General features: G+C 54.0%; 1 protein-coding gene across 1 annotated transcript; it reads right to left on the bottom strand.

Annotated features, from left to right (window-relative positions):
* Positions 1 to 3,831: 3,831 nt before the first annotated feature.
* Positions 3,832 to 11,615, bottom strand: LOC120762967 (peptidase inhibitor 16-like). The gene is made up of 6 exons (XM_040085940.2): positions 11,492 to 11,615; positions 8,867 to 9,085; positions 8,494 to 8,603; positions 7,619 to 7,707; positions 5,503 to 7,230; positions 3,832 to 5,148 (listed from the first exon to the last, which is right to left on the bottom strand). The coding sequence occupies exons 1-6, from the start codon at positions 11,609 to 11,611 to the stop codon at positions 5,009 to 5,011; spliced, it is 2,406 nt and encodes an 801-aa protein (XP_039941874.2). The 5' UTR covers positions 11,612 to 11,615; the 3' UTR covers positions 3,832 to 5,008.
* Between the last annotated feature and the right edge of the window lie 844 nt (positions 11,616 to 12,459).

Below are 12,459 nucleotides of genomic sequence, written 5' to 3'. Positions count from 1 at the left end.
CCCCTGCTCAGGAAGTGCATTTTGTTTTGGACGAGTTCCCAGCCCGTCCCATGGACCAGAGTTAGAGGGTGGTTCTTTCTGATCTGATAATCCCTTATCAAATGAACTCACTCACATGCAAACCCTGTCAGGGAAGTTTAGGGCTCTTGGATATTTACATAGGTTGAGCCAATGATTCAGACTAAAACCTTGTCCTGAAGTGGAGACAGGTAGGGAAGAGACATGAGCCAAAGGGAGCAGGTTCTGATCCTTCTGGGTTCTCCCAGGCGCTGTCACCTGACAGCAGACATGCGAGAAGTCGTCACGCTTCAGAGCTCCGGCCCTTGGCAAGGGACAGGGAATTGTTAATTCTTCTCTTTCTTCGGAGCAGATGGGACTCTCCCTCTGCCGTTTTCCAGAGTAAGTAGGATCAGGACCACGAGTGGAGCTGTAACACGATCGGGGCTGGATCAGGAAGGACATTTCAGGCCATTATCGCCACCATCTTACTGCCAGGGAGACGCGTGAGATCCGAGACACCGGGGAGCGGGGGCAAGCAGAGGACACCTTCTCAGGTGAAGTGGGAGGGAGAGAGCAAAGAGAAATTGGAGCCCACAAATTTCACCCCGAGCGAAGGCACAGGGAGAGCCAGACCTGGCTGCCGGGGCCGTGGGACACCCAGGATGAAGCAGCTCATTTCAGGCTCCTCTGCTGGGACAGGGCGTAGCTGCAGCGAGCCTGGGACACAGCTGGTGGGTGGGGATGCTGCAGTTCCAAGCGGCGAAGGAATGCAACCCTCTCTCCATAAATCTGGCTTTTCAGCGGTCCTGGCGACTTGCTGTGCAAAAAACTACAGCTTGGTGCTCTGAGCTGTGTTATTATCCTCCAGCTGCTTGCTCAGGGGCAGGGCTCCTGCCCACAGATTGCTTGGAAGGTACCAAAATAGCACCACAAGCATGGGAACAGGGCGCCATATCCACTGCATCTGGAGGGGTGTCCCCTGGAAAAGAGCTGATCCCACACATCCCAGACGGAATCCGTTCAGTCCCCCTCGGTGGCATTGATGCTAGAGCAGAGAATCCCAAAGAGTGGAACTGTGTGAGCTGGAAGCCACGAATAAAATATTGCTGGAGATATTCCCGTGTGAAAATAAACTTGGTTTGACTTTTTAAAAAAACAAGAGTCTTTTTATTGCCCTGAAGTGAGCTTGGCTGGTGAGCTGGGCCCTCTCGAGGAGTGGTCACTGTTCTTGACTGACCAAAACCCTGGGTGTGAAAGGGAAGCCGCAGGATGAGGATGTGGGGCAGACTCAGTTGGCCACGCTGAGACCATCTGTGTTGGCTGTCAGCAGGTGCTTTCCCGACACAAATTTTCTGCACAACTCCTACACAAAACCCAACCTGCTTCCTCACCCTCAGTCAGCTCAAGGGCAGCAGGTTGGGGTTCCCTCTGCCCTGGATTTTCCCCGCTATAAACACGTTTATAATGTTTATACCAGCAAGAGGGGAACACAGGGACTTCCAGGGTCCACTAACCCAAGTAAATCCCATCAAGGGCTAAAAGCCAGCCCAGGTAATGTTTAATTGCTCCAGCGTGTGCTGGCACAAATGAAAAGGCAGCTTTACCCAGGAGGAGGGTGACCAGCCTGGCAAAGGTCACACCCATGGATATGAGGGACACCCTCCTGACCCACTGGCCAGAATCCCACAGCACGTGGCACTGGGGGAGCAACATCATCCCTACCATAAAGGCAGGGAGGAATAGGCACCTTCTTTTAGCAAAAAAGCATCCAGGAAGCAGGATCCAGAAAGGTGGGTCGGCCCCAAACCATCACAGGACATTGTGGGACGAGAGCACTTGCAGCCCAAACACTCTGAGGAAACACTTGGAAGCTGGATGGACATGCCAGCAGCAAGACCCCAAATGCAAATCCCCCAGCAGGGTGTGTGTGCTCTCCCCAACCTTTCTGAGCCACTGCATTCACAGGAGATCCAGAAACTGAAGCAAAGGAACCTCCTCTCGCTCAACCAGCAGCAAACACCTCCCTGTCCCTGCTGGAAACAGGCGCAGGAACGGAGGCAACCAAGCAGGTGGGGATCATAAAGAAGCCAGGTCTCCTAAACACCACAGATCCCACCACTGAACCCAAGTCAGCCCTGCTGAGGGTTGATGCCTTCCCCTGCTCCCACCACACAGGGCCATGGGGCTGTAAGGACCTGGCAGAATCTTTGCCGGGGTCACCCCAGAGCCAGAGAGCCCTTTATGCCAACCCCAGAAATGGAGTGGGAATGCTGCAAAAGTCCCCCTTGAATGTTCTGTGTCCCCCCCTGTGCAGCACAGCAAACCCTGCCCTTGCCAAAAGGCCCAAATTCAGGATTAAGGCAAAGCCCCAAATGCCTGTGTGGGCACGCTCAGCCCCGCTGTCCCGGGCAGCAGGGCAAGAGGAAAGCGGATTTCCTTCTGGGATGGAGTTTGCTGCTGCCAGGAACTCTATAAATAGAGCACAACAGCCTGTCTCCACCAGTCAAGACCTTCAGGAAAACACAACTCAGGAGTTTTCACACCACTGATAAAACACCTAAATCCTGCAATTCTGTTGGTGGCTGTTAATCAGCAGCACCGCTGTGCCTCGATGGCTCTCAGCAGGGTGGGGCATCCAGCACTGCAGACAATCAGGGCTTGCCCGAGTGCCCTGATCTTGCTGGGAGGAGAAATGGTTTTCTGCTCTTTGTCGTGTTTCTGGGGAGCTTTTAGGGAGTGCTGCACTGTCCTTCACGCAGATGCAAAACCAGAGGATGTCCTGAAATGCTCTCCCAGCTCCGACCCCTCTCCCCTCAGCCCCGGGTGAGGAGCAGCCTCTGGGCTGTATTTTGATCATCTGTCCATAAAGCAGGGATGGATTTCTCCCCCAAAGGCAACTCGGCAGCAGGAGCTGAGCCTCGGCACCTGGGCACGAGGTTATTTTTAATGTGATTCTTAACTACATCTGAAGCAGGCGGTGAAATAAAGCTCGGAGCTGCGGGCAGGGAGTTGAGCTGCCCAGTTCTCAGCGGTGCCTCTCCCAGTGCCATCTGCTGGTCACTGCCTGGCTGGGCTGGACTGGCCAGTGACCTGAGAACACCCTGCAGGCAGCTGGGCTCCTGCTGGACAGATGGTGCTGCCGCGCTCCTGCAGCAGGGATTCCGGAGAAGGGAAATGTGGAGCTTCAGGGCAGCTTTGCTGGGAAAAGCAGGGGCAGCAGGATGGGGAAAAGCAAAAAGCAAAGTCCAATACCACAATCACTCCAGTGCTGATTTTGCCTCGTGAGGCCCTTTCCCCTTATGCTGCTCCTAGATGGATGTTCTGAGGTGAAAATGTTGCAAAAACACAGAATCCAGGGACGTACACTCGTATTTTGTTATTTTCTGTGTCGGAGAGATGAAATTGTGTGTGTTTAGGGTGTGAGAGGCTTGTGCTGGGCTTCCTAAAACAGGGAACCAGAAGTGTTCCAGCCACAGGTTTTATTTCTTTTTTTTGCTCTGAGCTCTTTTTCTCTTGCTTTCCTTGCCCAAGAGTTCCTGGTGGAGACACATTTTTACTTTACACTCAGCTGGATGCTCAAGAAAAATTTCCCTACGTCATCCTCAATCCCCATGGCCTCCTGCTGCTTTTACACAGCTTTAAAAACATTAAGTTACACCCTTACAAAAAGCAGCACATGGATGCTTTTGGAAAGCCAAGAAACCCCTTCAGGTCCTACAGAAGTCATGTTGTCTTTTAGGAGTTCTGTGTAAGCACATAATTAAGAGCATTTTACAGGTATAATTAGTGGCTCCCAGGTGTCCAGATCCCCTAGAGAGACAGTGAACAGACTTTTACAACAGGATTTATTCAGTGCATGCTCTGGGGATGCACAGGACAGAGCAGCAGTGGAGGATCTGAATAATGGCCTTCAGATCATCCTCCACCTCATCTGTAAGAAATGAGAGGTCGCAATGACAGAGAAGGAGCTGTATCTCCCCGTTAACCTCCCTCCCACCTGTCTGCAAAACTTGTCACATATTTAACACACCTGACTGGGCATCCTCAGGTGAAGGGAGGAGGGACAGGGGGTAACAGAACACAGTGGCCCAGACAATGCCAGTGGTCCTGCAACAAGCCCAGGAGCCACCAATAACTTCTGAGAATGTCACTCGTATCTCTGGGGCTCTGACTGTACCAACACACCTGGGGACTTGTTCTCCTTGACCCCCAACACACAAGTTACACGCCAAGAGGAATCTGTCTCTAAATTCAAATACACTGAAGGGATGCAAAGAATGGAGCCATGCAGGGAAAAGCTACATGAAGGAGCTGGTGGCCTCTCTCAGCTCTGAAGGTTTCTCTTCTGTGCGTGCACACAGGTGCAGGCACACGCGTAAAATAAATCTTTGGCATTGGAGGAGGCAAAGGATGCAGAGTGGGAGGAGGAGAGGGGGGAACAGCTGGGGAGTACTGGCCAGAGCTACACCAGGACCAGGAAGAAACAGAAATCCTCAAAAAAGCCACTTTTTTTTTTTTTTGGACAAGAAGGGAAAGAGGTAAAACTTGTCCAAAATTGAGATGAACACACTGGGAAGGAAAAGAGCATTTTTGCTGAAAAAAAACACCAAAGCCAACCACCATGTCTCATTTACAAACACCAAAGCCACCAATGTCTCCTTGTCCCCACGTCACCCTGCTGTCCCCGGGGTCACGCTGTGGCGGGGCCTGCCAGCCACACGGGCAGGTGGGTGGGAGAGCTCAACACTTCCAGCCTGGAAATGGAACAGAAGCCAGGAAAAAGGAGAAGCGTCCAAGGTTATGGCAAACTCCTGCCCTCAGGTCTCCTCAGGAAGGGGACAAAGTTCCCCGGGACTGCCGGCTGCCCTTGGCTCTGCGGCAGAGAAGGCAGCGTAAGGAGGGAGCGTGTGAATTGTCCAAGGAGTGTCCTGAGCCTACCAGGGCTGTGCAACAACCAGCACTGACAAAAGCCTTGCTGAGGGGTGCAGGGGCAGCTGAGGAAAACCCCTCAGAGCAGAAGGCCCAGCAGGATGGCGCTGGGGAGGAGGAAGAGCGAAAGCCCCAAGCAGGTCCTGGGGGCTCCACCTTTGGGTGGATCCACACTTGTCTGGTCCGAGTTTGTCTCCAGTTCTTCTGTGTCCAGGGCACCTGCTGGAAGAAGAGAGGAAAATGTGGAGTTAGAGGGGAAGATGTGGCAGAAGTGAAACTCCCGCTCATGCAGGTGTGCCATGACGTGCCCCGAGGCACTGTGAGGCAGCAGAGCTCTGGTCCAGGGAAGCTGTGCGTTAGTGGGAGCAGGCTGTGAATGAGACCATGCTTCAGGGACATCCAACCAACCCCTCAGGGTTAGAGCAAAGAGTGAGGAAAAGGCTTGGTGCCACACACAAGAGGAGGATCCAAAGGACCAGTCTGACACTGCTCCTCCCAAGCCCTCTCCATGCTGCTTGGGGATCCCTGGATGTCCGAGTGTCCATGCCAGGACAAACTCCACGGTTGCCTTACCTGAGAGGGAGGTCTGGAAATGGGGGCTTGGCACTTTTTTGTCTTTGGAGGATGATGTTAAGCGCAAGAACGTGGGCTCTTCAGGGCTGAGGACCACTGACTTGGAGGGGGTTATGAGCTCAGGTCTATTGAAAGCTAACTTCATCTCTGGAACAGCTTGGCTGAGGGATGGAGATGGACTAGAAAAGGCTGATTCCTCTTTCTCATCCTCTTTGACACCTTTCTTTCTTTCTGGGACTGATCTGGGGCTGAAGGCTGTGCCAATGCTTTCTAATAAGGCTGGATCCTCTGTAGTGAAGGAGCTAAAAGGCTCTCCAGTGTCTGCCTCTGGAGATACTTCATAATCTTGGTCTAAGAAGGGCTCAAAGGAAAGAGTGATCCAGGTTCCCTCAGTAGGATCAGGTCTTTCTGGTTCTGGCTTTGTGGCTGTGGCAGTTTTCAGTTGTGTCTTTGCTGTTGTGGCCGGTGCTAGCATGGTAGCAGCCGGTGTTGGCTTGGCTGTAGTGGTGGTAGATGTTGGTGTGGTGGGTGTTGGTTTGGCTGTGGCTGTAGCAAGTTTTGTCCTAGCTACAGTTGGGGTGGGTTTTGGTGTGGTGGCTGTTGGCTTGACCATAGTTGTGGTTGGTTTTGGCTTGGCTGTAGGGGTGGTTGTGGTGGGGCTTGGTGTGGTGGGTGTTGGTTTGGTGGTGGTGGGTGTTGGTTTGGTGGTGGTGGGTGTTGGTTTGGTGGTGGTGGGTGTTGGTTTGGTGGTTGTGGTAGGTGTTGGTTTGATGGTGGTGGTGGTGGTTATGGAGGTTGTTGGTTTGGTGGTGGGTGTTGGTTTGGTGGTGGTGGTGGTGGGTGTTAGTTTGGTGGTGGTGGTGGTTATGGAGGTTGTTGGTTTGGTGGTGGGTGTTAGTTTGGTGGTGGTGGTGGTTATGGAGGTTGTTGGTTTGGTGGTGGGGTTTGGTGTGGTGGGTGTTGGTTTGGTGGTGGTTGTGGAGGCTGTCGGTTTGGTGGCAGTGTTTGTTGTGTTGGGTTTCAGGGAGACGGCTGTTGTCCTGGTGGTGGTTGTTGGCTTAGTGGCAGTGGTTGTTAGGGTGGGTTTTGGTGTGGTGGGTGTTGGTTTGGCCACAGTTGTGGTGGGCTTTGGCTGGGCTGCAGTGCTGGTGGCTGCTGGCACGGTGGGTTTTGGCTTGGCCATGGCTGTGGTGGCTGCTGGTCTCGTGGGTTTAGGCCTGGCTGGGGCTGTTGCTGGGAGCGTGCTGGCAGGTTTTGGCTTGGCTGTGCTGAAGGGTGCCTGTGCTGGGGGTTTGGGCTTGGCTGTGGCTGGGACTGTCACTGTGGGTGGAAGCGTGGTTGTAGGTTTTGGCTTGGCTGTGGCAGACACTGGTTTTGTGTGTTCTGGTTTGGCTGTGGTGGATGCTTCTGTGGGGTCAGGTTTTGCTGTGGTGTGTAATGGTGTGGGTTCTGATTCAGCTGTGGTGGACACTGGTGTGGGTTCTGGTTCCTCTGTGGTCTGAACTGGTGCTGTGGGCTCTGGTTTGGCTGTGGGCTCTGGTTTGGCTGAGGCTGTGGGCTCTGGTTTAGCTGTGGGCTCTGGTTTGGCTGTGGGCTCTGGTTTAGCTGTGGGTTCTGGTTTAGCTGTGGGCTCTGGTTTGGCTGTGGGCTCTGGTTTGGCTGTGGCTGGGGTGGATGGCCTTGCCTTTGTTGTCACAGAGGCCGGAGTGGTCTCTTCTACAACGAGTTCTGGTGAGAGATGAAAAGTGCCATGGGTTAGGGCTGGATCAGCTGACCTCAGCAGATCCCTGCACTGAGCAGGGCCAGCAGAAACCTGGGAGGGGCTGAAACAGCAGCTGACCCCTCTCAGGTCACTCTGGACAATCCCCAGTTGGGGTTCCCAACCTGGAGACATCTCATGTCCCTCACAACCTCCTGCCATGCATGGGGCAAATAATGCTGCTTACAGGGAACAAGCCCTCCTTATCTTAAGGCAGTTGTCCTGTCTCACGGTCCAGCCCTGGAAGTGCAGCTCAAGGGCTCCCTGACAGCCCCAGGAGGGTCCAGAGCTCAGACCCAGCCCGGGGTCTCAGTCCCAACACCCCCTCCAGGGCCACACTCGGCTCTGCTCACTCACCACACAGGTTGTTCTCACAGACTGTGCCCGTGGGACACCTTTCACACGAGGGTCCTTCCATGTAGGGCTTTTTCCCTTTCATGTTACCCCTGGAAGCAGAAAATGCCGAGATAAAGAAGGTGTGAGGAAAGGGGAAACACCCATCCCAGAGAGGGGGCTGATTCAGCTGGGATATCCCAGCCAAGGCAAAACTTGGGATTAGCATAGAAAACAGGTCTTGGTCTCCTGCCACGGCCTGTCAGGGCTCTTTACTCACCAGCCTGACCCCAAGGCTGCTAAAGCCAGGGCAGACAATTGCACAGAGCAGATCCCTCACCCCCCTCAGAAGAGAGCAGGGTGTGGGCATTGGGACAGGGAATTCTGTCTCACTTCTGCTCCAGACCCCCAGGAAGGTTTGCAGCCACCAGCCGCTCTTGGTGCTCTCAGCAGCTCCAAGCAAGTGGTGCCAAGGCTGGTCCCAGGGCTGGAGAGGGGGTACCCAGCTCTCCTCCCACGTCCAACCCTTCCTGCTGCTGACAAAAGGTTTCTCCACCCCAGGCAAAGGCTGCTGCCAGCAGGGAAGAGCAGGGCCCAGGGCAGGGAGCTGTTTGTACCCTCAGCTACTGCCACTCCAGCCTTGAGCAGCTCTTGGGGAAAGTCGCACCCTGGGTGTGTGTCAGGAGCCGAACCAGCCCTCAGCAGTCACAATGATGGGCCAGGACCTCCACACAACCCTTCCCTACTCTGGGACCGACCCAAGATAACAGAAGCATTAATTGGAACTTCTATTTCTGACCAAGGACAAACCCTGCTATGACATAAGGACTGAAGCCAGGGCATTTCCTGCACAGAAACCCCACTGAGATGCACCAACCCATGCAGGGCCTGGAACTTACGGGGGATAATAGTTGCAAACAAGCAGGTGCATGTTCTCTGTTTCGATTCCCTCGATCTTCTCACAAAAATGTGCCCCGCAGCCGATCTGATGTGTGTTTGACCAGACCACCTAAGGCAAAGACCAGGGTGGAGGTGAGGGGATTGGGTGAAGGAAACCTGTCCCCTGGCCTTAAAGGCTGCTCCAACGACCTCCTCATCCCACAGAGCGTGCCCCAGATCCCACATCCCTATGTTGCTCTGGCATTCAGGATCCACCACCTTCTCTGCTCCTACTCAAGCCGTGAAGAAACACTCAGACTTCGTCTCTCTGTCTGAGTAAAACTGGCACCCATCTCTGCTGAGCAGCCACCCCTCCACCCCAGCAGTTGGTACCTGGGTGTAGTGGCCACACATCTGCCCGGGGACACATGTGGATGTCGTAAAGTTGTAGAATTTCTCCTCCCCGTTCCAGTCTTCAACGGCGAATTCTAGTTCCAGGGTTGGGGCCATAGCAAAGAGGTTTTCTCCCCGTCGGCCCCTCTCCTTGTTGTGGTCCCAGATGCACTTCTCTGCATAGGATTGAGCAAGGGCCTCCAGCTCCTTGTCCCAGGTCTGAAAGGAGCTCGGTGTCAGCACACAGAGAGGGACGCTGGCCTCTCCAACAGGAACAAGGCACTTACCAAGGACCCCTGTGCTCTCTGGCTGCAGTTTCCCCATTCATGATGAAAATTCAAACCCCAACCCAACACAGTCCTCAGGAGAGGGGAGCTCCATGGTCAGTCCCAGCACAAACTACACTTTGGTTTATGGGTCAAAGAGGAGAAGGTCAGGGCACAACACAACCCTCAGAACCTCTCCTGGAGCTCATCTAACACCATCATGGGGCATCCTCAACTCAGCGTGGAGAAACCATGAAGTCATGGAGGAAGGCAGGAAACCCACTGTGGGTCACACCAGAGGGGTCTGGGGCACAGGGTAGGGATAGAAGGGGAAAGGGACACATCTCTCCTGGCAGCTGTGCAAAGCCCTGGAGCACACGCTGCCGGGAAACATCATCTGTTTGCCTGGAACCGAGACGTGGCAGCCTGGCTGCCAGCCAGGAGCCCCCTCTGGAGCAGCAGCAGCCCCAACACCAGCTGAGCCCCTGGCCACAGGGATGTGCACAGGGAGGAGAAGGAGGAGGAGGAGGAGATGGAGAGCTTTTCTCGCAGGCGTGCATATGGGGAATCCTACACTGCAGCTGCTTGGACCATCCTTGATGGAGAGAGCAGCTTGGCTGCTGGAAGGCAGGGGGTCCTGAGGGGGAACTTTCCTGGACAGAGCCAGGGCTGGATCCAAAAGGTGCCAGACAGGAGGGAATGTCACCATGGGGGTGTTGAGGGGATGAGGACAGGCCTGAAAGCACTGGGGGGAGGAAACACCTGGATGGGACACAGAGTGTTGGTTCACCTCCCGCCATGGCCCCGAGCCACGCTGACAGAGATGGCTGGAGACCCAGTCTGGGGAGCACACACCCCTCTCCCTCTGGCACAGAGCTGGGCTCCATAAACGGGGGACTCACACCTGCAGATTTGCCTCATTAGTAAAGTGGCTTTAGGCTACAGATTCCCCCCCTTCAACTAAATATTTCCAAAGCAACCAGCCCCATGTCCCAAAGGAAGCACGGAGTGACCTCAGCCAGGCACAGTGCCACGGCAGCAGGTGAACCCAGAGGCAAAGACAGCCCAAGCAAAGGTCCCAGGAGGGAGGTGAGGACGATGTTCTCATGGAAAACCTCTACTGAGAAATCATCAGGGCTGCTGTGAGCTAAACATTTGCTGGAGTTCAAAATGAAAAAGCCTTTGGCTCCAGACCATGAGCAGGTCCTGTGTGTCTAAGCAGGAGCAGAAGCTGCAGAGGGAGCATCTCAAAGCACAGGGGCTGCAATCAAAGATTCAGCCAGGAGCAGCCCCCATGGGTTTGGAATTGCCCTGACTTAAGGACCCTGAGAGCTCCTTTCCCTCAGGCTTTCTCTAAGGCTTTGGCGCCAAAGCCCTGAGTTTGCTGTGCCTGGTGGGTTCAATGGGGTCACGGTGCTGAGGGTTCTGGCTCTGTCCCCCTGGAGTCAGCAGTCACTGGTCAGGCCTGCTCTCCCCAATTTAGCTTTTTGTTTCTTCTAATTGTTAAGTTCCCATCTACTAGCCCACAAAGGTTTTACTCATTCTGGGCAACTTCTGTGCCAGGCAGGGAGGTGTCCTCCAAGAACAGTGACCCGAAGAGGAAAGGACTCCAACTCTCCATGATAAACAATTATCCTTCTCTGTGTGATTTGCAAACAAGAAGGAAAAAAAATCACGTGTGGTGCAAGATTAAACTCGATAGCCAAGTTCTAATCAAATCAAGAGTCTGAACAAGACAAAAAGCAGCACCAGCACCAAGCTTGTTTTTGGTTTTACAACAGGTTCCACTGGTGTGGGACCTGACTTGATTTCCCCAAACAAAACAGAGGATCCCGTATCTCCAAGACAACAAGTCATGGTGAGGATTAGGAGTGTGATGAGCCCAAATAACTGAAAAATCTTGACTGACAACTTGATATTCCCTGCAATAGATAAAAGTACCTTCATCTGCAAAAGAAAACACAGCAGGATTCCCCCACCAGCTCTTGGCAATGACCATGGCAAAGTCTCCAGCTCATGGCACCTGCTCATGGCAGCGCCTCACCTGCCCTTCCTGCCATCACAGGCAGCTCCAGCAGGCACTCATGTGACTGAGAGATGCATCATTCTCATGCAAGAGCACCTGGGGACTCACATCACATGTAGGAACTTCCAGAAAATGATCAAAGACAACTCCAAAGGTAAAGGAAACTCTCCTCTTTAGAGGCAGTTTAGGAACCCCTCCATTGACACCTACTCGTAACCCTACACAAGAATTGCTCTGCCTCCCCTAAGGAGAACCCTGATCCATCCTTGCACTAAGATCGAGCCTTGGACCACACAAACACCCCAATGTTCCTCTGTAATAAAAGCCACTTACCATCTTCATCATAGCCTTGGCAGGAGGAGAGACCTGGGAGCGATATTTATTATGCTCATCCAAGATGATCTTCTTTTCTTCATCACTCAGGGACCAGCTCAGCTCCAGCACTGAGAGCATCAGGAGAACGGGAGGAAGACCTGAGCTCAGCATTGTGCAGGCAGCTTCTGCCTCTCAGCAGCCCACGGCTCTGGCAGTCAGATTTAAAGCACCTCCCAAAAGCGAGGAACACCCAACAGCTCGAAGATTGGGGAGGAAATGTATTTACTAGAGTTTTGGAGCCATGTAGAACACACCCATCTCACATATCGGCCTTGATGGAGAGGCTGCAGTGCCAACAAACACGCGGGGTCCTCTCCCAGGGACAGACCCCGTGCCTGAGTCCTAATCCCTGGATTGCCATTCTTCATCCAAACCTCAGCCATCCCCTGAGCCCTCAGTTATGGGTCCTCTCTTCTACCTCCTGTTCCATCTCTCCTCATCTGTAACAATACAATCTGTAACAATAATCCCACAGAAACTGACAAAGCCCTGTTTTCACTGGGGTCTTCCCCCGTCCCTGGAATGCAGCTGCGTTACAAACGAAGGCAGCGAGATGCAGTTGCTGAGAGCAGTTTGCAGCACAGCAGCTCCCCAGACAGAGTCAGAGCTCACCTCGGCCAGCCCCGTGTCTGTGTTGGGGTGACAGCATGTGGCAGATGAGGAGCAGCCCCCCGGGCTCCCCCAGCCTGCTGGGAACAGGGACAAACAGAGGCTTGCTGCCTCCTCCCTGAACCCGAATCAGGAGAAGGGGGAGCAGGAGCAGAAGAACGGGGTAGAGAGCTGAAATTGCCCCAGACAGGGCAGCTGAGAGCCTGTGTCTGCCCTCGGGGCTGGCTGGAACAAGCAGAGCGGGACAGGCTGCGCTGCTCCCCGCAGACACCTGGAGGGCTCAGCGCCCGTGTCCCGCAGCCCCCCCGGCCGAGCCC

This window comes from Hirundo rustica, chromosome 24, assembly GCF_015227805.2.
Source record: "Hirundo rustica isolate bHirRus1 chromosome 24, bHirRus1.pri.v3, whole genome shotgun sequence".
Classification (NCBI taxonomy): Eukaryota; Metazoa; Chordata; class Aves; order Passeriformes; family Hirundinidae; genus Hirundo; species Hirundo rustica.
This window is presented reverse-complemented; position numbering and strand designations above follow the sequence as displayed.